Below are 27,635 nucleotides of genomic sequence, written 5' to 3'. Positions count from 1 at the left end.
TTATAGTATGGCTTTCACAGTCACTTAAATAGTGTATAATGTGGTGACTAAGCTATGGTTTGAACTAGCATAGAAAGACACAATATTGTGCAATAGTTCAACCGTTTTTATCTATTCCATATTAGTGAGTGTATGCCTTTATCCTCCATCTAAACACTCTAAAGCATTTTCAACTAAAACATCTATAATGTATCTGCATAAAGGTATAATTTACTGCAAAACTGTTACATTAGACTGCGTTAGTTTAAGCTTGGTTTAGGTCTACCTCATTAACTACTAGCTAGGCCTAATGTTTAAAATAATAATAATTGTATGATAGGTTAAACGCCTCATACTAACACATTCACCCAATAACGTTTTAAGGGCTTCAGTACACTTTGAACCACTATGGTATTGGGATGATGATAATACTGTGATTTCTTTCTTTTAAAAATTAAATTGTCTTCTTCTGGAAATCTAAGCACGAAAACGAAACTTCGCATGTGGTTCTTATTAAAGGTAAGTCTCTGCTTTTGGCTCAGTCTGGGTTTTCTACATTTGCGCAATGAACACTGAATGGGCCAGGTGCAAAACAGGCAACACACACACACACACACACACACACACACACACACACACACACACACACACACACACACACACACACACACACACCAACCAGATGACGTTGCCATTTGTTCGCGGAAGTGGCTTCTGTCGTGACCGTGGAGGGGGAGGCAGGGGGAGGAGGAAGGAAAGGGAGAGGAAAGAAAAAGTTTAGACTAATCTCTTATGAAGTTTATTAAAACTGTGCGGCGCCTGGCGGGATAAAACAATCATCGACTTGTTGTCCTGTTAGATGAAATTAAGCTGAAGTTTCTGAAGCAACAGTTTGGTGGGCAGGAGGAGCAACTCGAGAGAAAGGGAGGAAGATAGTTGGTAAGTTGCTCGTTAAAGTTGACCACACTTTTTTGGGGCATGGTATTACTCTGTTGCGTGGTCTGCGTCAGTGTATCACAGTTATTGTACACTTCAAAAGTTTGAGGAAACTGTTCACTTACAACATTAACGGTGCCCGCAGGGAAGCATTGTCCTGCCTTGAGTTATAATAAGACGACACAGTGTAGGGAAGCCTGTCGGGTTACTGTAAAAATGTTGCTCAGGACACAACTATGAACAACATTAGCATAAATGGTTAACTTGTGTTCGTCCTCACGCTGTCAGACACGTTTTCAGGGTTTGTTATTTTAGACGTCTTTAAATCCCAGAAGCTGCTCTTAGAAAACACATTGTAGAAACAGAGCACAGCCACTATTTGTGTATTGTAGTTAGTTTAAAATAGGCTATGATGAAAAGTCAACTGATTGTCCTCAAGCTGATGCCTCTTTCAATACACGAATAGAGAAAAGCTCTCTAAAATGCCTTTTTGTTATATCAAGCATTTTTCTCAAACATGAGTCAGTATGATACATGTTGAGTCAGTAAGTCCTTACCCTAACTTAATAGGCAACTATTTGATAGCCCGATGATAACTGTTTCATTCATAAAAATCAAACATTTGTTGTTCTATCTTTTCCAGTGTAACTGAATACATTTGCACCTATTGGAACAATTGTTTCATCATTATCTGACATTGTATAGAAAACACAATTGAGATAGTAATTGGCCAATTCATTATTAATGAAAAATTATGATTAGTTCCAGCCTAAAAACTATAAAGTTTAGGGTTCAGGGTTAAGCTAAATCTCTTCAGGTTGTAATAAGTTGCCAGTGAGATAAGCTGTAGCCTATCAGTGCACACAAACAAATCTGTACACAATCCAACAGAGAAGTTACAACTTTAGTGAACCATTCCTCCAAACGTATCCATGGAAACCAATCAGCAGAACACACCTCAGATCTGTTGTAACAGGGTCACTGTGACAGAGTTAAAGTTCACCAAGAACCAGTGAAGGACAGACAGACTATTATGGAAAGGGACTCAAGGGTATGGGGGGGGGGATGATTGAGGCGACTGAGAGCAGTGGGCTCAGTGCTCTTATCAGGGTCAGCCACACAGCTCACACCAGCAGCCCCCTGACATCATATTATATGGAGGAAGTTATCTCCGCTGATGAAATGGAAGGGAAGAGAAGGTCCAATCAACAGCTGATCCGAAAAATGGTCAATTCAGACATATGTCAGGACCCAGACAAACAAGTCATGTGCACCTAGGCTACACACACACACACACAAATGGACAAACACAACGACAGTCCGAGACGCAATCTGTCAGTCAGAGCGGAGAATCTCGGCCACTCTATCACAACATTGGCACAATTCAAAATCCACTTGATTAAAATTGGATCTGTCCAATTCTACTCAAACGGTATCAGTCAACAGTGACAGCTTTCGTCCTGATTGACGGGACATCGTGACACTTGTGATTGTTGCAGCTTCGCTTTGACAGGTGTGTGCACATAGCCATACACTGACTCACGCACAGACATACAATATTTGTTGTAAAAAGTGAATGTTAGCGCTAATTTTAGCCTTGAATTAGGCTTGTGATACTTTGCTATTGATTAAAAAGAACACAGTGAGGTACTAAGCTGCTTAAACACGTCAAGGCTGTTGACAGGACATTGTGTGTGTGTGTGAAGATGTGTTTGTTTCTGTCTGATGTGAGTGCTATATCTATCTGCCTGCAGACCTGTGTGTGGGGGGATTGCTTGTATGTGTGTGAGCATACGTGTTCTGGGAAACAAACTGTAGGAGGTTGTTATTGAGGTCATAGCATGTGGTTGTCCGTCTCTACTTCGACACAATGGGACTGAGCCTCAGCTTGTTTCCTCCTGCTCTGCTGGCTGGAGTACAACATGCTAAGTGCTTGGTACACTACGTGAACCGCATTTTTTGTAAAGTCCTGTCCTGTGTGATGTAAGAAATGAGAAGTGACAACAGCTTGGATTTCCTAATTTACATTAAAAGCAGAACTTGTGTCACACTAAAGTGACAGTTAATGGTGTTTTTAGATTGGCTTGCTCTGATTGCATTTTAGAAGTTAACTCCTTTTTACAGATCAGGGCCCCTCCACCCATTTCTAGCCCCAGGTTATGTGATGGGTGTGAGATTGAAGTTACCTCTGGAAAGAAAGGTTAATATCAGGTGTTACCACTGTTTCATCAACAATAGTATTGTGATAACACTCAAGGCGCTGAAATATTTACCTGCTCTGCAAAAACTGAGACTCATAAGGCCAGGGCCGGCCCTAGACTTTTTGTTTGTTTGTTTGTTTGTTTGTAGCCTTTATTTAACCAGGTGAAGCCCCTTGAGATCAAAAGATCTCTTTTTCAAGGGTGACCTGCAGGACATTAGTTACACATGTAACATAAAAACAACAGAACAACAATAAGGATGACATACAACATAATGTACAGGGTACAGTTTACAAAACTCTATTTACAGTGACAGGTACCATGAGTATCAAGCAGCATGTCACCCAGCTGAGTTTTAAAATGATGCAGGGGAACCAAAGTGCTCAGTTTTAAACATGTTTGCAGACAATTTAGTGGAGCTGCACAACTAAAAGCTGTCTTCCCTAAGACAGTCCTTGCACTTGGCACATTTAATAAAACAACATCATGAGATCTCAGGCAATACGTACTTTCAATTCGTCGAGAGATCAGAGAGCAGATATAAAAAGGTAGTTTACCCAACATGGCTTTATAAATGAACATGCACCAATGACTGAGCCTCCGTACAGTAAGTTTTGGGGGCCCTAAGCGAGCTTTGGCTTGGGGGCCCCCCTCCCTCTAGCGCGTTCTCACACAACACGGAACCAACTTTTGTCTTATAATGTTAGCATAAGCACACATATTGTATACATAAGCATGTAAACACCGTGGACCTAACCTCCTCTAGGGGGGGTCCGGGGGAAGATTTTTTTTTTAAATATTGAAGTTAAAAGCATCAATCTGGTGCACTTTTAGAGCAAAATTAAGAGATCTATGGATACATCTCTCAACACCCATATTAAACAGAACTGTGAACAGATTTTTCTTTATGGATATTTTACAAATCACTGTAGTATCACTGATCGCCAATTTTGGGGCCGATCGCCGGAATTAGTATCGGCCGATCTCCGATCGAGTGGGTGGGCCTATGGGGATCTTCCATTTAAAGTGATGTTTAAAACTCAGTTAATGGGGCTCATTCACTGGCGCTTCCACAAACAACAACCAACATAATTATTTCATTCAAATGAAGTACATTATTCAAGTTTACATTAACTTTGGATAATAACACGGGAGAAATGAGCGGAAGCGCTCTTTTTTCCTCTCTCTCTCTCTCCTGACAGCCTGTCATTATCTCATGCAGCTCACTGATCCAGTAATGAGTGACCCGACAGTGAAGAATAAACATATTTACAACTAGTTTAGCTAGTTCCAGAGGTAGATAAAATAGCTAAGTGTGTAAGGTCTAACTCTTATGGCGCGTTTCCACTGCAGCGGGTAGCTCGCTTTAAGCGTGCCAAGCCGTGCGGGGCCCGTTTTTGGTTGCGTTTCCACTTGGCCTAGTTTTGGCCCGGGGCTACTTTTTGACATATTTGACAGTGATTTAATTGTAATACATGTTTCAAAATTATGGCGAAGTAACAACATACTGATACCGGTTAGTAAAAACTATGAATTAATGCTTTGACAAGTCTCCAGACAGACGGCAGGCGAAAAACCCTTTTAAAATGCGTGTTTTCTAAATGTAGCTTGGTTAAGCTAACGTTATATATGCTCCGACCGTCCACACTCACAACAACGGCCTATACAGACATAAATAAACCAGCGACTGTATTCGCCATGACACAGGCAGTCTGTGGTTTGTACTTGTTTAACGTTTGTCTAGTTTCTGAACAGATATGAGGAGCTGTGAGCTCTGAGTGCTAAGAGCTAACGGCTGTGTTGTTTTTCTGGGGCTCTCATTGAAGATGACGTCACGGCTCCGCCTACACTGCGTTACTATAGTAACTGCCCCAGTTCCTAAACTGTAATGGAAGCGCAGCATTAAAGTGAGCCGGGCCTAATAAGGCCTAACCAAACCGAGCGAGGCCTGCAGTGGAAACGCGCCATTAGTGTGTGTGCTGCTCCGCTCACCGGTCCGTCACAGCGGGTGGAGCTGCAGGATTTCTGCTTCACACACGTTGCATACCGCTATTTTATTGTCTCTTTCAGACACCTTCAAATACTGCCAGTCTGGTGAAGCCATTTTGGCGAGCTTGTTTTGCAGCGCACTGAGAAAAGTGTCATGTATTTTACGTCATCATTTTACGTCATGCAATCGGCTCTCGCGATTGGCATTTTTAGAGAGCACCGATCGTGAGAGTGAGTGATCGGCGGCCGATCGATCGGAGTATCCCTACAAATCACTCCCCTTTTTAAACTGTATTCTTGTTTTGTCATATAGTATTTCATAACTGTTTTTCATTTAATCTATCTGGCTGTCCATCTCATAATGTTCACATAGAAACTAGCTTTCAATAGGAATATCATTCAGAAGAATTATAATTTCATGCAAAAAATCTGTCACAAAAAGAGGTTGCACATTTAAATTCAGGTGTTATTATGGCACCGCCAGTGGCCAAACAGACACATTTACTGCTGCAAATACGTTCAAACATGCTATCGACACGTAAAGCACTGGCAACTATGCCACCATTTCAGTTGACTTTTTCTCAGATATACTATCACATAACATCTATATATTTCAGTGCTAGGTTGATGCTTAGCTAACCTAACTAAGAAACACTTTAACTGACAGGACTCAGGATCAACTGTGTACTGTATGGTAGCTTCTAGCTCAGGCATGGGCAAACTAAGGCCCGTGGGCCATATACGGCCCGTTGGGCTTTTGAATCTGGCCCGCCGAATATTGGAACAAAATTGTCCAAATTATAGTAAAGACCGCATTCATTTTGCCTTTTTTCTGCAATACCCGGCATTTCAGTTGATCCCACTAGATGGCGTACTCTAGACTTGTACGGCGAATACAAGTTGTAACAAGCAGTAGCGCTGAGCAAAGTGACTAGAACTCGACCACACACTTATAAAAAAACACTTATATAAAGTCGGGCAACACTAACCAGGCTTAGTGTGATTCTGTTTATTTGACCTTACTTTAATAACCATCCGTTCACTGTTATTGACCATTGTGAAGAGGCAGACGTTTTCCTGTTGTGTTGTATTATTGCAGCTATCAGATGGAATCAATACATGGGCTACATGTGGCCATCACCAGTAAAATCGTAATGAAAACTACGCCGGTAAAATATGCGTGTAGAAAACGGCTTATGCCACAATATGATTGCAACAAGTAGTCAAGATAGTCTGATTAGCTTCGGTTGCTATGCTAACATCAACTGTGCCAGAGAAACTTTCATAACAGCGTTGTGATGCCAAACCAATCTGCTACTGGCCCGGCCCGTCTGACACATTTTAAAACTCATAGTGGCCCCCGAGCCAAAAAGTTTGCCCACCCCTGTTCTAGCTTCATGTCGAACAGTAAGTCAACATTTCCCAGAGAGCTTTCTTTGAAATCACCAGGTAACGCTAAAAAACATAACATTTAGATTGTATGACAGTGTTTATTTAAAGTGGACCTATTATGCTATATTGGAAAAATATATTGTAGGGCCATACCTATACAAAACATATCTGTGAAGTTTTTTGCATAAAATTAGTGGTGCACGATAATTATCGGACCGATAATTATCTGTCATACAATCTAAATTAGGAATTATGACGTCATCCCGATAAACCCGATAAAAGTATTAATAGCCCCGATAATATACAATATATTTTTTGGGTAAAATCAGTTAAAATTGACAACCGGTCCGCGAGTTTTTTTTAATGTATCTGCCGGTCCTTGGCACAATAAAGGTTGGGAACCCCTGCTCTACAGTACAGGTTAGCTCTGAGTGTTAGCGAGGCTTGCTAATGTAAACAAAGACGAGATTACGTCCAAAACACGTCAGGCATTGTTTCTGATAGCAATTTTCTGTGGGTCCGTTGCCGATTTGACGTCAGATCGGCAGCCAATCTGTATCCGCTCATTGTACCCCTGTTTTTAAAAGATTTGGATACGGAGGAAAAGAGAGGGTTTTATTTTCTGACGCTGCGTGAGTTCCCCGACGCACCGGGTATAAAATACATCACAAAGTGCATTTTGCATGATAGGTCCCCTTTTAATATATCTGGCTAGCTATAGATACTTGCTAACGGTTTAGTTTACCACCGCGATTAAAAGTAACATCAACGTAGCTGTAATTTATGCTTTTCTTACATGTAAGCATAATTTAAAAGTTTACAGACAATTACATACCTTGTTTACCTGTGGCTCTGGGGTTGTTGTGTGAGCAACCACTTAAGAATTGTCGTCTTTTTTAAGAAAAACATTTCTTATGTCTATCTTCAAAAACTCTGAGTCCGACTGACAGTTTAAACATTGTCACAGCTCACAGGATAGGTCGGCTACCTGTCAGCTGATAAGACAGATGTTTATTTCCATTCAACTCTGTTGGTCTGGTGTCTTGCTTCTGTTGCATTCACTGAACACGGGAAATTACAATCCTGCCGTCCTCTCTAGTGTCATGATGAGGTTCAGGTAAAGCACGATTAATGTATTATATTATTGACTCAATAATATAATACATGACCTGCTGAGAGTAGGTAATCTAGGCATATTAACAACATTAATTATACATACTTATCACGGCGACGGTGTACTGAGATTATTATTTATTTATATATTTTTTTCCACTTTTTTCATTTTTTGCTAGATGGCCACTTATGTCGCTTAATGGGTTGGGCCGGCTCTGCATAAGGCATTTATAATGTAGAATACTCTTTATTTTAATAAGATACATTACAAATACAACTTATTTTTAAAGCAACGCTTAAAACGAGGGCTGGTCAATAAACAAGTAAATGAGACAATATGATATACTGTTTATTGTCTTAGATTTTGGGTAATGCAATATGACAACCTAAGCTTAGTCTTTTCCTGGTTTAAAAGGCTGAATTGCAGCAAAGTGATGTGATTTCTAGCTATTTACCTTAACCCACTAAATCATTATATGCATACTGATTATTTTTTCTATAATAATTGTCGAATCATCACAATTATATACATATCATTATCAATGTAGTTGGTAAATAAATAATATTGTGATATTTGTATTTGATCTACATTCTCCACTCTGTTATTTGATTACCTCAACATATTTAGCTAAAATACAAACCAAAGCAGTGATATAGCAAGATGAACTCAAACACAATTGCATCTCTTATCTACAAGTATATTTAGTCATATTTTTCTGATTTAATTTGTTTATGTTGTAGAGTCTTCATTTTTACCTTAACCTAAAAAAAGTCTGATTAAAAGTTTAGGCAAAAGTAACAGACTATGACTCTGTGTTGTTATGCATTCTTTGATAATAGTATCAACACAATACCTGTCGGGACATGGAACAATGGGCCAAAGCTTCACTTTGATCCACTTTTCTTTTTTTGTACTTCGTTTTGGACAAAGTGTCCGCCAAATGAATAAATGTAAATCTTATGTAAAATACTTTTTATAAAACGTTACGTTAAAATAGTACTTTCAATACCTTGCCTTTTAGGAATGTCTTCACAAAACAAAAACAGCAGCTTGTAATATGTTAGCTTAAGCAGCTATACCACACATAAAGAGACTGCTGAAATTAAATAGTATAAATTGAGTATAAAAGCTATTTCTTAAATCAGGATATTTAGGATCATAGAATCTGCAAACAAGACCTGACAAAGCTTTCCATTCCAACTCTTGGCACTTAACAGTTGTATTACTCATTGCTACAAAATCTGGTGTTAAAGATTAACAGGGGAACTGAAGTAGTAAAGAAAGAAGTAGCTCTCTTAATGGCGAATAAACGGTTGTAGCGAGAGGGAAGTTGTAAGTGGAGGGAGAGAGTGGCAGCAGGAAGGGAATGATGGAAGGATATAGAGATCTGGGAGTGTGGTTAGAGGGGGTGGTGGACCCAAAATAGCCAGCTCACATGTTTGCTGTGTACGTGGTGAGCTATGAAACCAGGAGAAAAGCCTCCTGCTGAATGCCTGTCCAATCTAATGTTCACCCTCACCCCTAATTTTTTTGTGTGTGTGTGTGTGTGTGTGTGTGTGTGTGTGTGTGTGTGTGTGTGTGTGTGTGAGTGTGTGTGTGTGTGTGTGTGGGTGTGTGTGTGTGTGTGTGTGTGTGTGTGTGTGTGTGTGTGTGTGTGTGTGTGTGTGTGTGTGTGTGTGTGTGTGTGTGTGTGTGTGTGTGTGTGTGTGTGTGTGTGTGTGTGTGTGTGTGTGTGTGTGTGTGTGTGTGTGTGTGTGTGTGTGTGTGTGTGTGTGTGTGTGTGTGTGTGTGTGTGTGTGTGTGTGTGTGTGTGTGTGTCTACCTTTTCCAATCAGAGAGGCTCTCCCTTGTCAGTTAAGCCTGCTCCCGCTGTTCCCTCTGTGCTCATCATCTTCATCATTGTCTCTCTTGTCTCCATAATATTAACTGATGTTAGACAGTGTCTCAGGCTGGCTGTCGTCCAATTGGGAAAAGGTCCCGTTTCTCTTCTATGCTCATTTTGACCTAGTGTAGAGGCAGACAAATCAGATTACACACACACACACACACACACACACACACACACACACACACACACACACACACACACACACACACACACACACACACACACACACACACACACACACACACACACACACACAGACAGTATAAGAGCAGACAGCCGATTTGGCCCTGCAGCGTGTGTGCTTTAGATCCTGAGCTCTGTCTCGGCCTGTCTCCGACTGTTTCATCTTACTGACTCGATGCAGCTTTTACAGTTATTCATGTACTGCCTGCATAAAAAACAATATGCACACACTGGTGAACTTGCGTTGGGCAGGCTGAGACACAAACATCCTACACACACGGTCCTTTCAGTTAATTCCTTTCATTCCACAGTGTGTTTCAACATGCACACTAGATGATTGCCTCTCTCCTCTCACTCGTGCTCTTGCTCTGTCTGTCAATGTTGCGTCTCTGTGTGCTGAACCAACCGGGCTGTTCATATCAAGGTGGTCCCATGACCCTCTCCACAGCTGATCCTGGGAGCAAAGCATGCTGGGAGGCACATGGCTGCGAGGGCGGCAGTGCGCTGTGATTGGCTCCTTGAGTTTTGTGTGTACAGTATGCTGATGTGCAGTTTGGTGTTTTTAGGGTCACAGACTCAAAGGCAGCTTGTGTTGGCCAATGGAATATATGGTAAGACATTCAAATGATATAACCAGCTAATCAAAAACACCATGGCAAAGGGGTCGTTCCTTCTCGACACAAAGTCATATTAAATAGAAAGGTCCTCAGGTCTAATTTCTGAAACGTAAATCAGTTATAAACAGGTTTTTATATAGGATTCAGAGATAAGGGTAGGTTAAAGGCTGAACAAAAGTAAATGAACAATCCTTGAAGTAAATATTTGTCACACTTACCTTAAAGAGGGTGTTTTTACAGATAAATATGCTTTAAATGTGACTAGTTATGAACAAGACTGAAGTTTTTAGAAGTGGTACAATAATTCTAAATTCTTAATATATCATGAAATCAAGGTTCTTCCAGATGTGCCCTGCATTTCTATTTTTAATTCATTATAATTCAACTGTAATAGTTTAAGACTAAAATAAAAAAATGTAGCTATCTGTGACCCATTTATATTGGTTTCTATGGGGCAGCAGAAGCATTATTTAACCGATTCTCAACAAAGCACATTGTGGAGTAAACTGAATACAGTATATTGCCAGACACTTACAGAGGATTCGAGACTTCTTTTCTTTGTTACCACAATAGCTAGCATGCCAGTAATGTAGATTCGTGTTTGACTGGAAACTTAAGTCCCAGTGTGTAATCATGAGTAATTGTGCAGCCCTGTGTATGTTAATCTATTGCGGTTTAAGTGAGTTATCATTAACTACACTAGGTTGCCAGTTACATCTAGTTTGAAAAATGCAGTTTAATACTAGAGTCCTCAAAGAAATCCTACATTTATTAATATGTGCCAAGTGCTAGGACTGTCTTAGGGAAGAAAGCTTTTAGAAATGCAGCTCCAATAAATTGGAACAGTCTGCAAACCCGTTTAAAACTGAGCACTTTGGTTCCACTGCATCATTTTAAAACTCGGCTGGGTGACATGCTGTTTGATACCTGTCACTGTAAATAGAGTTTTGTGAACTGTACCCTAGGGCTGTGCAATTAATCGTATTTTAATCGCAATTACGATTTTGGCCTGCCACAATTACGAAAATAACATAATCGAAAAAACGATTATTTTGCTTTGCTTGGTTGTGACAGCATATTTGATCTAATTTATTTTAGTCTTATCTGTATTTATCATATTTACATATGTTTAGTAGCTTGTTGAAGTGCGCTCCAAAATATTGATCTTGTTTATTTGTATTTATTATTTTTGATACTATTTATTTAAATGTAAATATAACTATCATTTATTTTTGTATTGGTTTTTCAGTTGAATTATACATTCAGGGTAATCAACAGTTAAAAAGATACTGTTCAAATTATTATTTGTATTTGTTTTAAAGTTCAATAAATGGATGTTTTCAAAGTCAATGAATTATCGTATTTAATAATCGTGATATCAATTATTGACCAAAATAATCGTGACTATGATTTTTGCCATAATCGCACAGCCCTACTGTACCCTGTACATTATGTTGTATGTCATCCTTATTGTTGTTCTGTTGTTTTTATGTTACATGGGTAACTAATGTCCTGCAGGTCACCCTTGAAAAAGAGATCTTTTGATCTCAAGGGGCTTCACCTGGTTAAATAAAGGCTACAAACTAACATTTTAATGTACAGAATATAAAAAAGAAAAAAAGGTGTTGATCCAACTTTATGATCATGGAGGCTTACGTTTGTGGGATTATTGCTCGAGACTGCATTATTTTTAGTTGGATGTAACTCATAAACTGCCAGCTGAGTAATGTAATAGAGCACATAAAGATGCACTTAATAAATCAGTATTATCTTCTTATCAACCCGAAGCCACAGTGTGTCCTGTGTTCACTGGTTACAGGCAGGGTGGAGGGTCCTGCTGCTCACTGTGTGTTGTATGGGGATGGATGTTACCTTAGATGACGCCCCAAGTCTCTGCAGTTCTCTGTTTGTCATCCTTCACACTAACCTAACTACTAACTACTATCTAACCACTACAAGACGGTGTAGTAGCCAGACGTAGTACTGCAGGGACTGAACATTGGGGTGTCATTTGAGGACTCCTTGCTATCCACTCTGCTGTGTCCCCACGTCACCCTATGTGTGCTTTCTTCTGCTTTCCACTATACTGCCATCTTATCAGAAACGCTTGAGTGTCGGGACCTTTCTGTGGGGACCTCTGCTTCCGTTTGCCTCTACAGAATCACTCGCTTGTTATTGAGCTTGCCTGCTAATTGCCTGTCCTTTTCCCCCTAGTGCTGTAGTTATAGTAATAACATAGACTGTTTATTATGTGAAGGAACATATTTGTCCTTTTTTTTTGTTTTGTCCACTTTCATCAAGGTTAAATAGTGACCTCATGTTACACTCTCAGCCCATAGAGGGAGGATGAACTCTCTCCCCCCCGTCTGTCTCATCATCCCTCCCTCTCTCTCTTTCCCTTCCTCTTTTTTATTCTGTTTCTCAGGTTACCAAACATGAATAAGGGAGGAGACTTGACCAGCCAACATGAACACACAAACACACACTTCTCCTCCCCCTCTCCCCTCACCCCTTCCTCCCTTCAGCCACATCTCCATCTCCCCTTGGATTGTGTGCGTTAATGTGCAGGAGCGCAGCATCTTACTGTGCATCTTACATGTACCCTGTTAAATGAGTGAGGCTGCAGAGAGGTGGGGGGAAGGGGGAGGAAACAGGAAGGATGCAAGAAAGGGAGGTGGGGAGGCAGAGGCAGCAGCCACGAGTGTGTGTGAGAGAGAGAGAGAGAAAGTCAAAGAGAAAATGGGAGGCAGCTTCACCCACCCAAACTGAGAGGGGAGGACAGACCGCGTGCGCGTCCCTCCAACAGACAGAGGTGAAAGGAAAGTGGGAATGAGAGACAGGCGAGAGGGTAGAAGAGGAGCACAATGAAGGAGTGCCATTGTCCATCCTGGCAGCACTGCCATCACACCATCTGCTGAGAGGGAGAGACAGAGGAGGGCAGTAAAGAGAAGAGGAGGCAGCCAAACGGAGGAGAGGATAGATGGAGCTGCCGGCAGTGACTTTGTGAATTAATCGAGCGGATCAGAGGAGAAACACGTTTTCCAGGGAGTGGACGGACGGAGAGCCAGAAAGAGGAAGGAGAGGACAGAAGACCGGACAGTCTGAGGCTGTTTACAAATTAATGTGGTTCTCATGTAAAAAAGAAGCTTTAGATGAATCACCATGGATTATCAACTCTATGCTTTTTAAACCAAAAAAGGGAACTATTTATTTAGCCATTCACAAACAAAACTCTTAGAGATATTGATCAGACTCACTTTATCCAAAACTATTTGAATGACTTTTCTGTTTGTCTTTTTAAACATAGACTCTTTGTGACATGACTTTCTATTCTCTATGAGCATTCTCTGCAGGACGTTATACAATCACTATCTTTGTTAGCTGCTGCTGAGAATATTCAGGGTTTTATGCAACTTTTCTAAACATCAGTGTTGTCTTTTAGAAGTAAGTGGTTTGTGTGGCTGTTGTTGTTTATACTGTAATTAGGAAAGTTCTAATTGTTCTTTTGATATAATAACAGTCTTGCATGCCATAGTCGGAATCAGTGCATGCAGCCGACATGGGATGTCAACATTGATTGGGTTTTATGGCTGGCGCGACGCCAATCAAACTTTGATCATTTCCTGTAACCTATTGATCTCTCTCTGAGTCTTTAGTTGTTCCTGCTGTTGGAAAACAAGCTCCATGTGCAGCCTTTGATGCAGCAACTAATTGCTGTCATGTGATTTGACAAAGCAGTTTTCTGTGGTTGTCGGAACTTCTCCGTAAATTTCCTCCGCAGGCATCTCTTTTTAATGTCTGTTGCCATAGCAACGAGCTGCAGACAGAACAAGATTTAAAGTAGTTTTTTGTGTCTTGTATATTAAAACCGGTGCTGTTCCCTTAGGATAACTGTGTATGTTGTGTAGATAAGAAAAACTAAGTGCATGGTTGTGTGCAGGTTTTTTTGAGACTTTCTTTCTCAGAATGTTTTCTCTTTACTAGACATCCTTTGTCTATTCGGAGCGCAGCCGTCTCCGAAAATCAGGGTTGTTTCAGGTCACCTGTCTCCCCCTCCCCATTCTGTGCTTTAGTCTAGTGTGAATCGGCGCTGCCCCGCTTGTCTTGATCTCACCTTTATCGGCAACTACAATTTTCATCAGTGAAGCTGCCAATATCAGGAATGACTGCATAAATGAGATTATCGTGCTGTGTCACTTGTACATGTCACTCAGTGCAGCTGCTGTGCCACTAACCACTGATCATTAGGACTGTCTTTGTGACGGTCTGTTGTCTGTGTGTAGGTGAGTCAGGATCTATCCTCCTGCAGAGGGTCATTTCCCCTGCAGTCACCTGACCTACATTGTGTTCTGTGCACTTAAACAATTCGGGCAGGGCATTGAAACTCTGAGCATCCCTGTGTCGATGTTCCTCTTGTGTGTCCATTTAGGATCTTTTGCCTTTTTAAGAACTAATTCCCTCTCAAGACTAATTTCTGTTTGAATTAGGTGTGTGACAGACGGTGTTGTTTGTTGTGCCTGCTTTTTGATTGTCCAAATACAGGGTGTCTTTTGTGACTTTTTCCAGCCATACTTCTTTACAGTTTTCTGGAGATCATCCCACCCTGTCTGGCAGTGCGTTAGTGTGACTAACCTCCATGGTGCTTTTTGGCCAGGACCAGATGGATGACTAGCTAGAATTACTAGACAATCCCTCTGTGGTGCTAGACTGGTGTGGGCGACTGTTCCTTTACCATGCATTCAGCGCCCACTACAAGCTGGTGCGTAGTTCTTTGAACACAGTTCACTTCGGAAATGTTAGTGTGTGGAAAAGTCAACCTCCTCACTTGGCATCACTAAAACTTCGGTGGCAGATTCACAGAGTTGTGTAAGTGGTGTAGGCAAGGTGGTGTACATCTTGCTCTCCTTTCAGGGAGTAAAGGTCAAGAGATTTTAAATACAACAGGTGCGTAAACAGCACTGAGGTGTAGGCCAGCCAGCTTTCTGCAGGACTGCCTTACCTTCTACTGAGGTCAAACTGCTGCACATGGTTTAGTTAGTTGGACTCTGCAAGAGACTGTTACTGTAAACAGACTGTTGCTTGCCTTCTAGGTTGGACTATGCAGAATAAGGGATGTTATGCAGCGTCTGTACAGTAGTGTGAACTAGAACTGAGAGCTAACCGGCTGCTTGATAAGCCCTGCCTTAGATAAGGTTCCAGAGTATAACACGTGGCCTGTTCATATCATATAGGGCTGAGTCAAAGCTCTTCTCTCAGGAAACTGACTACAATCTAAACCACGCAGTAACCAAGTAATAGGGTGAGAAGAGAGCTGCAAATAAAAACTCAACATACCAACAGTTTTATTTGAGCCTCTCCAGCTTGGTGAGTTCAACTCCCAGGAGCATCCAGCACCATTCAGGGAATGCTGGGTTGAGGGCTCAAACCGGACAATTCAGGTCTCATTACCATCACAAGCCCACCGGTAGTCATCATCAGCCAATGACCTACATTCTCTGGTGTTACATCACCAGTGTGCTAGTGCAGAGTGTGTCACTGTACCAGACACAGACAACATCTCAGAGTCAGCTGACCACTAACTAATTGTGCTCTAGTTGGCCAGTTTTGGAAACACACTTGAACCAAGGACACTTGTTTTAGCCATATCAGGAACTTGAGTCAGGAACGGGCCAAACTCTAACGGCCCAGTCTTACACTCGCTTCTTTTCTGTTTTCTACTTGTGTCTAAATAGGTGACCGTGTCTGGCCTCTAGATCCTTAATATTAAAGTTGGCGAGGCGGAAAGACAGGGCTCACCATTAATATATTATACAGGGGACTGTTAACCAGACAGCCTGGAGAACGGGAGAGCATACGAGGGAGGGGGTGAGGGGGAGCGAGAGATCATCTGGAAGAGGAGAGAGGAAGTGGTGGTGAGGGAGAGGGCGGAGGCGTTGGAGAGGCAGAGACTGGCAGAGTACATTGTGTGGAGGAAGAGAGAGGGCTTCCAGGAGAAGAGAGACAGGGAGAAGGGAGGAAAGTGTGCAGAGAAAGAGAACGGGGCAGGGCCAGAAGTTATCTGGAAGAGGAGAGGAGAAGAAGAAGAAGACGCAGGGAGGGAGAGAGCCAGGGCCATTCAGAGAGGACATGATATCATTTGGAGGAAAAAAGAGAGGGAGTAAAACAGGAACGCGTGGTAAGATTTGAGATTACGATGCACTCAAAAGTGTTAAAGAAAGTGTGCTGCGTTGGATGCTAGCCATACATCAGTCAGCCTCTCTCTTCTTTAGCAGCTTAATTCAGCTCCGCAGGTGCTCACTGTAGTATCGAAAAACAATTGGAGCTGTCTACTGTGTGTGTTGCTGGAGTGTTCATGCGCGCAACCCCCTTGTGACCCCCTTGTTGGCTGCTAATAGGATTTGTATAGGCATGTGTCAAGCAGGATAGAGCTGCCAAAAGGCTTCACACTTCCAACGCATGTACACACCACAACACACACGCAGATAATCTTAAGAAGCATTGTGGGCAGGGAAGATTTATACAGCCTCACACACGTGTCAAGACATCACATATGAGACTGCACCCCTCAGTGCAAAGACACATGGGAGGGGGCGTTGAGAGACAATCACTTGTGTTGATTCTCCATGGTGAAGCCGACAGCTGGATGACAGGCCCTCACTGAGAGGCTATTAAGTCCGCTCAAGATACTCACAGATATTGGTTTACATTGTGGCAAAAACTCCAAGACGAACACTTTGTGGAGAGCTAAGACTGTCGTCCTCAGTCCCTGGGAACACATGAACCTCGATGCAGATTTAAAAGTGAACTGATGACAACATGATATGCACTGGTGCAGAAGAAATAATTTTCATCGGCTTCTTCCATTAACTGGGACATCCAACTTTTCTCCCTCTCATTCTCCTTTCATCGTGGGTACAGCTGTTTTTAAAGCAGCTGGGTTTCAGCCGCCTGGTAGCGAGCGGAGGATAGAAAACCAGACAGATGGGTGCTGCTCTTATGCTGACAGAGACATACAGATGGCTGTGTGTCCTTATAGAGAAACGCATTGAATACTGAGACATAACGACTTTGATTGAATCACGAGAGACTGTGTGGATTTAAAGACTGACACTGCAGATTCACTATGGAGCTCGTCCCAAAAACCAAGTACACCCACTTTCGGAGTGAATCGCTGAGCTCAACTGATGAAACAAACTCCAATCCATCCAGTCCTGCCACCCCGCTCACTCCCTCCCCTGGTTTACCTTCCTCTTTCTCCTCCTCGTCTCTCACTCCCATCTTGCCCCCTTCCTCTCCCCGCCAGGCTGAGAACAGCCCCACCACCCTCTGCTCCTTCTTCCCCAGATTGGGATCCCTCCGCCTGGGTGTCTCTGCCACTCTTCTCCCTGGACTCAAGGCCTCGAGAGGGCTGCAGCTGCCCCATGCGCCTGTTGAGTCCTCTGGGGACGACAGGAGTAACTCCAGCTCCTCCCCTATTTTTCATCACCTAATTCCCCCTTTAACCGCTCCTTCTCCCCCTCCCCGACCTCCTCTGCAGGACATGAACCGGCTGGGAGGGGCGTCCAGGAGGGCACGCGTGGAAGGAGGGCAGCTAGGAGGAGACGAGTGGACGCGCCATGGCTCCTTTGTCAACAAGCCCACCCGCGGCTGGCTGCACTCCGACAGTGTGGTCACCACCGCCGGTGTTTCCTACAGTGTCCGGGTGAGCGTCTGGCACACTCTTACAACCCCCTCAAATATATAATCACACATCCCTCTGTCCAGAAAGTTTCTATGCATATAAACCGCCTTCTCTCACATTTTTAGACTCAAGAAATGAAAAGAAAACGCCATTGCTTTTCTTCCTCTGTTGTGTTCCATCTGTGCAATGGGACTGTGATGCAGGAAATGTCTGATGCTAATGCATTGCCTTCCTGTTTCCTATTTCAGTACATGGGCTGCGTGGAAGTGCTACAGTCGATGCGAGCGCTGGACTTCAACACCAGAACTCAGGTCACCAGGTGAGATTACACACTACTCCTCTGTCACTGGCGGGCCATTTTGCTCACTTAATTTCTCATCGCTGCATGTGGGGGCGAGATGGTGCGGGGAAGTGTGGTCAGACAAAAAGCACCGCCCACCTCTCATACATGTATTTGCCGCCTCTTCGGCTTCCGTTCGCTTTTGCTTGCTTGCTTGTTTCTTACTCAGTTAGTTTCTGACTGTGTGTGTGCACGCCTGCAGCTCTTGCATCCCCTAAATTAGAATGTTCTGGAATCCTTGTGGTTTCCGTAGTGATGTTTGTCTCCATGGAAAAGACGAGCACAGTGTAGGGATGATAAATTAAATCAGCCACTGCCAGCTCTCACTTAATTGTCCACATAATTGTGATTCCGAGAAGGTGTAAGGATTAATGACATGTTATTGTAATTCTTGCATGTTGTGTTTCAGGGAGGCAATCTCCGTGGTGTGCGAGGCCGTGCCCGGAGCCAAAGGAGCCCAGCGCCGGAGAAAGGTACACAACATGTACACAAGCACACACCCTTACAGGGCATTATTTATTTATACGGCTTAAGTGGGCGGTGGGAATGGGTTTTCAGGATAAGAGCTGGATTTAGCTTGATTGTCCACTCTGTGGTCAGTTGGCTATTCAGTCACACACTTACAAACACACACACACACACACAGATCTTGATTTAGGATGATTGTACTCTTCTGCGGTTAGTGGCCTGCTCGCAGGTAATTACCAATCACTCTCCAGTCTCCCTTTTCCCACCCTCTTGTCACAAGGGAGGCTGGAGAGGTGGAGTAGTAGCATGTGTGGAGCCACTGTCTGGCCAGAGAAGCATTAAAGAGACGCAGATGCAGTCGAGAGTCTGCTGCGTTAAGACTCCATGTGTTCCTGTAGAACTAAACATCCACCCAAACACTCAATAAAACAGGTGGCTAAATCCTGCAGCCCGCTGTCAGAGTAGGATTTAAACAAGGAATGTCTGGCGCACCAGACAACATCTAGTTAAGGATGTAAACTAGAATAAAAGCAGTCCCTCGGATTTGGCTGGACTGAGGTTAATGTGGCTGAGCAATGTGCATCCTGCCCTGATGCTATTTTTCTCACAGCGCACGCCAAATATTCTGAGGCACAACACTGCTGGTCTTCTTTCGTGTAACGTCAGAGGTCCAACTCGGTGTTGTGTAGCCATGCCCGCATCTCTGGTCCTACGTCGAAGAGGCTGGCTTCCGAGGGTGGTCTATATAAAGGGCAGGTGGTTATTATATGTTCGGCAGTCTGTTCGGGGTCACCGCAGACTGCTGGTCTGAGTGACGCTCTTGGCCCAGCCTTCAGTATGCTCGATGTTCATTGGACACAGTTGGCCTTGGAGACAGGATCATTTTTACAATTGCAGCTGTTCTTCCACTCCCACACACACAGGCATGTCCACACATACGCCCACAGGCTCATGCAAAGACAGGGGGGGACTCAATGAACGACCGCGCCATGTTGGAGTACAACAAAAAGGCTGTTGTTTATGTTTTTGCACCTCGTTTGTTACTCATTGATGAAATCCCTGTCTTTCTCAGCCATCTTCTCGCTGTATGACGTCCATCCTGGGGAAGAGTAACCTGCAATTTGCCGGCATGACAATCACCCTCACCATCTCCACCAGCAGCCTCAACCTTCTGGCCGCTGACTGCAAACAGGTTAGACTACAACCAGCTCACACTTGAAGCTGCTTTTCTGTGTATTTTTCCTTAAAAAGCTCCGTTGGTGTCTGTACAGTTGTCCCTGATCTCCAGAGATGTGACTGAGTCAGAGATGCGTCTGATAGTTAGAGCTCTGTAGCCAGAGGTGTGTTTGGTATCTGGAGAGCACTAAGCCTGTGCAGTTTACTGAAGCAGAGCAAACCTGAAGATCTCTCTGCTTGAGGTATTTCATGTGGATTTAAGGATTATAAAAACTAACTTCAAAAAGATTTTTAGAAATGAATTGTTTTTATACGATTGTAACTTTTTTAACTTTTGTAACTTTTTAAATATTATATTGTTTGTCATTTAAAGTTGGCTACACTATGTAAAACGCCTGATTATTATTTATCATAATTATATATACTATAATGAACTACATACGTTTTATGATCATTTCAAAGAATGTTTTTAAAGCTTCAATAACATAATATCCGTCACTTTTACTCTGTATTTAATATAAACATCAGATTTAACTTAGCTTGAATCCCACATAAAGTCGTACTTGAATTGTTAAAAAAATATATGTTTTAGACTTTAAATCAAGAAAATATCTTAATAAATATCCACTTAACTCAAGGTTATATTTGTATGTGTTGTGACCTTTTAAAGATGCCCAGGGAAGTAATAGGCTTCTTCCCTTGCCTCGTTTATTTTGGATGAAGCACAAACTAATCTCAACCATCGTCTTCATTCCTGCATCGCCACGGGGCAGGAAGTGATCTTCCGCTTATGAGTTAATAACTGCTGAATGATGTTTATTTCTTTGTGGCATCAGCACAGGATAGTGCAGTGCACAAAGAAACATGCCATACACATACATCCATTCACAAATAAAGCCTCAGACATAGACCGCACATTGTGCACGGAGCATTAGCCAGTGTTGATGTCTTTATTGATCCTGAATGGGTGGTTGCTGCAGACTGTTCAAAAGGTGTTCCATGTGCCGTCCCACTTAGGTGTATCTCTGCTGCAGTTGATGCTTCTCAATGGAGGGAAAAGCACTTTTCCCAGTAATGATTCCACATTTGTCTCTCCATCCACATGCTTTCATCTCACTTCCCACATACTTCATGTCACCCACGTGCTCTCCTTCTGTCTCCCTCTCTCCCCCCTCTCTCTCTCTCTTTTTCTCCACAGATAATCGCCAACCATCATATGCAGTCCATCTCCTTCGCCTCTGGAGGAGACCCAGTGAGTCACTGTCTAGCTCAGCTCAAATCTCACTCTGGCCTTTTTCCATCTTTCTTCAGCCTGCATATCCTTCCTTCCTGTCTTCTGTCATTGTCTATTCATAAGAATGCCACTCACTCCGTTGCTGCCTCGCTGGTTTGCAGTCTTTCTCTCTCAACCTTGATCTTGTTACTTCCTGTCTTTTTCTCTTTCAGCTCAATGTATGTTTTTAACCTCTGTTTTGACTTTAAGACAGCAGCTTTTGCTTGATCTCTTTCTTCTTATTCTTCTGTTTAACCTTTCTATCTTAAACCTGCCCTTCAATTTTTCCTTCTGATATGTTTGTACCCTTCCCTCCTAACTTTCTCACCCTGTCTCCCTCAGGATACGGCTGAGTATGTAGCATATGTGGCCAAAGACCCAGTCAACCAGAGAGGTGAGCAGAAAGGACACCTTTACTCAGGCAGCATCTGAGGCTCTTAAAAAATCATATTGAAGTCATGTTCAACTTGGTTTGAGCAGAACTCTGACCGCGATCCTTCGGGACACGAGTTCCACATTTTCTATCTACATTCAGTCTCTGGGTGGTGAAATATGTTTTGAAAATGCTACTACATGTACTTCTGTATAATGCTGTAAATAAATGAGAACAAGATGTTTTATGAAATTATAATGAATCCTATTAAATTAATGATATGGCTTTATTCATATTTTACCCTCTTTTGAATTTGAGAAGTCACCCACTAGAGCTGAGACATTACAGAGTGAAGGAAGAAACAGTACATTGAACACTAAATAGGCATAGCAAATAACAGAACTGTTTTTAATTGTTTGGCATATTCTGCTTTAGTCATGCTCTTATACTAAATATTTGAACATGTGACTCGATTTTCTAAAATGGATGGAAATAAAATTCCCTGTTTCGCATTTAGCTCAGGAGCAACAGAAAAATTACATATTTAAAACTATATTATTATATTTAGAACTATTCGTGTTCTCTATGCAATTCAGTCATAACTACCTAAGTGTCATTATTCAAGACACATGTAAGAATGTACTGCTGCTGAAAATGCACTGTATTCTTCTTTACTTGCAATTCCAAATATTTCTCTATCTTTGCTTATTGCATTCAAGTACATGTTGCTGCAGCTTCCTTATTAGTCATGTGTGCTTCCTCTTCTCTAGCTTGTCATATCCTGGAGTGCTCAGAGGGTTTAGCCCAGGAAGTCATCAGCACCATTGGCCAGGCCTTTGAACTGCGTTTCAAACAGTACCTAAAGAACCCTCCCAAACTGGTCACACCTCACGACAGGTAAATGCAAAACATGTCCCTCACTCGGGCCCAAAACATGAGCCTGTGTTTGTATTTTGTCTCATCTTATCTGTTTTAATCACCTCTTTCTGTCTCAGAATGGCTCCGTTTGACGGCTCTGCGTGGGAGGAAGAAGATGAAGAGGCTACTCAGCCTCCTGACGTCCCTTACTATAATAATTTCCCTGGAAAACAGCCTCCCCCTGGTGGACTGGTTGACATGAGGACCCGCCCAGGTGCCACGCTGGTGAGAAATATGCATATAAAATGGCCTTCCTTGATGACTGGATGATCATTTTGTGTGGTAGTGTTACCACTTGAAAATGAGACCTTGTATCTCAATGAGATTTTACACCTGTATAAATAAAGGCTAAATAAAAAAAAAAAAATGCAACAGATACTGCTTCAACACATCCAAACTATACTTATACTGCAGTCAATAGATGATACACCAGTTAATAAACCTCGCTTTAAAATGTTATCATCAAGACGAGAAAATGAAAGGGCAATAATATGAGTTGCTCTGTTTGTGCTATACAAATTGACAGTGACTCTTTGTAACCCTATTAATAGGAATATATTTGTGTATATAGACACAAGAGCGTCTTTGAGCACCTGTAAAAGCGCTAACAAATTAAATCTATTATTATTATTATTATTATTATTAAGAGCAAGCCCACATGTGGTTATGAGTCATTATTTGTTTTTATTCCTCTGTGTTTGCAGCCGTATGGACAGCCAGGCCAGAATGACATCCACAAGCAGCCTCTGCCGCCTCTACCAGGTGAGTCTCTGCCTGTCTCTGTAAGGCACTGGACAGATTTTCATCCAGGTACAATTATGATAGAACTCAGTCACTCATTTGTTTACAATACTATGTCTTTCTTTATTTGTTCAATCTATAAACTTGCGACCAACATGTTGGCACAAACAGCCAATTGGACTCAATGATGAACTGATAGATATTGGTGGACAATGGTCAAGGTCACTTTGACTGCACACAACATGGTGTCCCGTAACTCAACAACCCCCATGCTAATTGTAACTAAGCTATCAACTGTGCATGGCAAAGGAAGAAATGGAAAAGTTGTGCTAAGGTCGCTTACCTGTTTTTTCCTTTCCTTCTTCTAGTGGGTGCCAAAGAAGGGGGGCGAGAACTGTTCGATGACCCTTCATACGTCAACGTTGACAAACCCCGTCTCCCAGTTGCAGCCAATGGAAATGCTCACAGAGATGCTTTTGACATGAGTAAGTGCTTTACTCAGTCTTGCTATTATGTGTTAGTAATATCACACCAGCTTGATAAATGAAGCTGAAATGGACTGCTGTCTAAAAACACACTGAATAAGTGCAGGGAAATTAAATAACTGAAATAAGTTATTATATGATTTCTTGTAAATTACAAATTCTGTGGGTTGAAAGCTTAATGAACAGAAATACCGGTAGCACAAATGTGCAGTTATGTTACCATGTGGAAAGAATAGGGGTTAATTATTGACTGAGGAGACGAGCAGAGTAGTGTGTGCTTTACATTCCATATGAAAGGCTAATTGAAGAGTGGAGCTGGCCGCAGAAGGCAGTCTTGGAGGATGATAAGGGAATTAGAGTGCCTTTGTCCATTACAGGGGCATTTTATGTTACATGATTGGTTGACTGCGTAAAGCTTTTCACATTAGAGACACAGTCCACTATCAGAGTAGAGCATGCATCTGTCAATCCATGCGCTTCACTTGGATAAGGTCCAATCATCTTCTTTATAAAATAAACGAGGAACATGAGTTTCCCTATACATGTGCATAAACAATAAAATAATGCAATTATATGTGTATTTATTTTCTATAGAGCCGTTTGACGATGCCCTGGGAGTCTCTGGACATGGTGGTCCAAACTCGGTGTCAGCGGCGCCCCCTCTGGTGGAGCAGCTGCAGTGCGAGTCCTGGTTCCACGGTAGCTTGAGTCGCAGGGAGGCAGAGAGGCTTCTGACCCGCGATGGAGACTTCCTCGTGCGAGAGTCTGGAACCACGCCTGGACAGTATGTCCTCACGGGACAGCAGGGGGGTCAGCCCAAACACCTGCTACTAGTCGACCCAGAAGGAGTGGTGAGTCATGAAGGGGGGAGGAGATCATAAGGGGCGAGAGACATTACAAAGGGGAGGAAGAAGCATGAATTGGCCATTTTGTATTCCTAACACTTGGTTGTATAGGTTTGTATCTTTTCAAACTTGCCTTTAACACTTTTTGTATGTCTTTTAGGTCCGCACAAAAGACCATCGGTTTGAAAGTGTGAGTCACCTGATCAGTTACCACATGGACAACAGACTCCCCATCGTATCTGCTGGTAGCGAAGTGTGTCTGCAACAGCCAGTAGAGCGCAGAGCCTAACGTTACACAAACCAATGCAATACTCCACCAAATGCACACACTCCTGAAGCAATTCAACACAAGACAAAGACACCTTCATATGCTTTGAACACAGCAACACTACACTAAACACAGACGCATACATACACAATGATAAATATGCTCACAACACTGCAAAGAAAGCCAAAAAAATATAATTTTTCTGTAAATCACACACTTGCTGCTGTTGCTACATATTCCTTTCCTTTCTGAAAGCTGAACTATGAACTGCAGTCTTCGACCCCCAACTCTTTTCAGGCGCACCCCTCCAACACGGAGAAGCACCGCTGCAATTTCTCAACAGCCTACTGTGAACCAGGGAGGAGCCCTTTGCTCATTTTAAAACAGGGCGGAAAACAAAATGCATTTTTTTATAAGAAAAAAAAATAACATGCAATTTATGAGAAAAAAATAAGAACTAATACATGGAATCTTGTACAAAAAAAAAGGACTCAAACATGAAGAAAGGAGCATTAATGGGACATTGAATGAGATGTTCAGTGCTTGTAACCGTGTGTTGTTTCATTCAGCAAAATTATTTCCCTCCTCACACTGTCGCTGGAGCATATTTGGCAGAACTGGATGGTAATGATTGTTTTTTCCAGAGACATAAACTCTTCACTTCAAGTGTCAATGGAGCACTTCAGCAGCAAACCTGACTTTAAAAAAGAAAAAAAGCCTGGGGATTATGCATAAACGAGTTTTTGCTTCCAACCTAATCAGGGGAGGCTGCCCCAAGCCACTCCCCTTTTAAGGACTTTTGAACTTTGACCCCTGGAGTGATACCTGGCGATGATGAAAGCCTGTATGCAAAACTGGGGGATTGTTATGCCAATGACCATGTCCTTTTTTTTTTGTAACTGTTATCTTGGGACTCATTACTTCTAGGACATTCTGAGGAGGATCTAAACAGCTGTATCTCCCTAAACCCTCTGTAAATATACACACACACACACACACACACACACACACACACACACACACACACACACACACACACACACACACACACACACACACACACACACACACACACACACACACACACACACACACACACTTTTAAACCACACACGGTCTGCACCACCTGTCATGCCAAAGAACATTGGTTGCCAACAGCAGAGAAAGCCATGACAACTATCGGCAGTTATCTATCATGTAGGCTTACAGCATTGGGAGACAGTTTAGATTTAATATGCATACTAAAATTGGATTTAGGGGGAGAAGAATCTAGGTGTTGTGTTTGACTACATAATCAAAACTGAGATTTTGTAAGTTAATTGTGCATTGGTGTCACCAAAAAACTCGCAATAGCAAGTATGTTAAGAGATTTGACACTTAGTGTGTGTTTGCACTGACAATCTATGGTTTATATCTTTACGGAGGATTATGACTGAAAGCAAAGCAGTTTAAAAAAAGAGTGCTTTAAATGTAGGCAAACATTGAACAGTCCATGCAATTACTCTCCCTCTGCAAAATGATCATTGTAACTGTTAAGGTGATTTTGTGAATCGTGATGTTGCTTTATTTTTTATTATTCCCTCAATCACTTGAGGGAATAATGTGCTTTGAAAAAAGAAAATGAGGTGGTTTGGAGGTAACTGAACAAAAAGTACATAACTGTTTTCGGAGCATTGCTAATGTCAAGCCAAATGTTGCTCCTCAGTGTGCTGCTTTCACAAACTTTGAGGATTTAGGGGGGAGAAGTTCACGCTATTTTGTTGTCCTTCTCTATTTCTCCTTCCTCAGTTCATGATGATGATGATGTTGTTGTTTTTTTATATCTTTTTAATTGTGCCTTGTTTCTTCAATGCAGTCACGTCACTTCAATGCAGTCACCTTATGTACTTAATTCAAATGTAGTAGAGTCGACAACAGGAGAATCTCACACAAGCCAGTTAAACAGTTAAACAAAGACTTTGCAAAAATGACACTCCAATAAACACTCGCACACAGATCCAGTGATGGCAATCTCCTCTGATGCACATTTTCGCATTCAGCTTATAGTCACAGATACTTGATGTCATCTTGGAGGGAGGGGTAATTTCCTGACCATCTGTAAATAACATAGAATTTTGATTGGTCATTTCAGTGTTGGATTATTGTTTTCACTTATGTGAGAAAAAAACACAGCACTGAGGTAGCTCTTTTGAATCCAATTGAACTTGTCAAAGAAGTCGATGCCAAACTCTTGAAACATGACAAGGGATCTTTTAAGCTAAACCTTAACTGTCAACTAGTCGTCAGACCCTGAAGTGGGTTCATATGTAATGCACACATACACATACCTGACTGACAGCTGGGTCAGTGACACACACACACACACACACACTCTGCCTGTTTAGGTTTTTGTAGGTCAGAGATGGGAAAACTAAAGCTTTAATATCTGCCATTACTGTGAGTGTGTGTTCATAAACTGACCCACTGGACCCTCGTCATCATTAGTGAACCAGTCCCGTGTTATCTTCCTTCATCACAGATGCCTTTGTTGCATGAAAATCCTTTTTTTTAATGTGTTGTTTGTTGTTGGTGATGGTGATAGTGTTGATGATGCTGTTGTACTTTTTAATTTGTGAAAGCCAAAGGTTAATTTTGAATAGCGTGCAAAGATATTGATTTTTACTTTCTGTGTTTCTGTTTTTTAGTACTTTAGTAAGTTTTTAGGGAAACATTTGTGTTTACACCTGTATCTGAAAATATAGATTGCATATATAAATACATATATCATT

At 42.0% G+C, this 27,635-nt stretch overlaps 1 protein-coding gene across 2 annotated transcripts; it reads left to right on the top strand.

Annotated features, from left to right (window-relative positions):
• The first annotated feature begins 689 nt into the window (after positions 1 to 689).
• Positions 690 to 27,635, top strand: shc1 (SHC (Src homology 2 domain containing) transforming protein 1). Of its 2 annotated transcripts, XM_034101641.2 has the most exons (13): positions 690 to 918; positions 17,837 to 18,001; positions 18,229 to 18,299; positions 18,730 to 18,793; positions 19,861 to 19,980; positions 21,163 to 21,216; positions 21,580 to 21,631; positions 22,381 to 22,507; positions 22,606 to 22,753; positions 23,233 to 23,290; positions 23,638 to 23,754; positions 24,349 to 24,605; positions 24,760 to 27,635. In XM_034101641.2, exons 2-13 carry the CDS (start codon positions 17,840 to 17,842, stop codon positions 24,886 to 24,888), a joined length of 1,359 nt encoding a protein of 452 aa, XP_033957532.1. In that variant the 5' UTR covers positions 690 to 918; positions 17,837 to 17,839; the 3' UTR covers positions 24,889 to 27,635. The 2 variants fall into 2 exon arrangements, with proteins under 2 accessions (XP_033957532.1, XP_033957531.1); XM_034101640.2 differs by lacking the exon at positions 690 to 918 and having other exon boundaries at positions 13,014 to 18,001.

The sequence above is a fragment of the Pseudochaenichthys georgianus genome, chromosome 16 (assembly GCF_902827115.2).
Source record: "Pseudochaenichthys georgianus chromosome 16, fPseGeo1.2, whole genome shotgun sequence".
NCBI lineage: Eukaryota > Metazoa > Chordata > Actinopteri > Perciformes > Channichthyidae > Pseudochaenichthys > Pseudochaenichthys georgianus.
The sequence above is the reverse complement of the archived record's forward strand: the minus strand, read 5'-3'. Positions and strand labels throughout refer to the sequence as shown.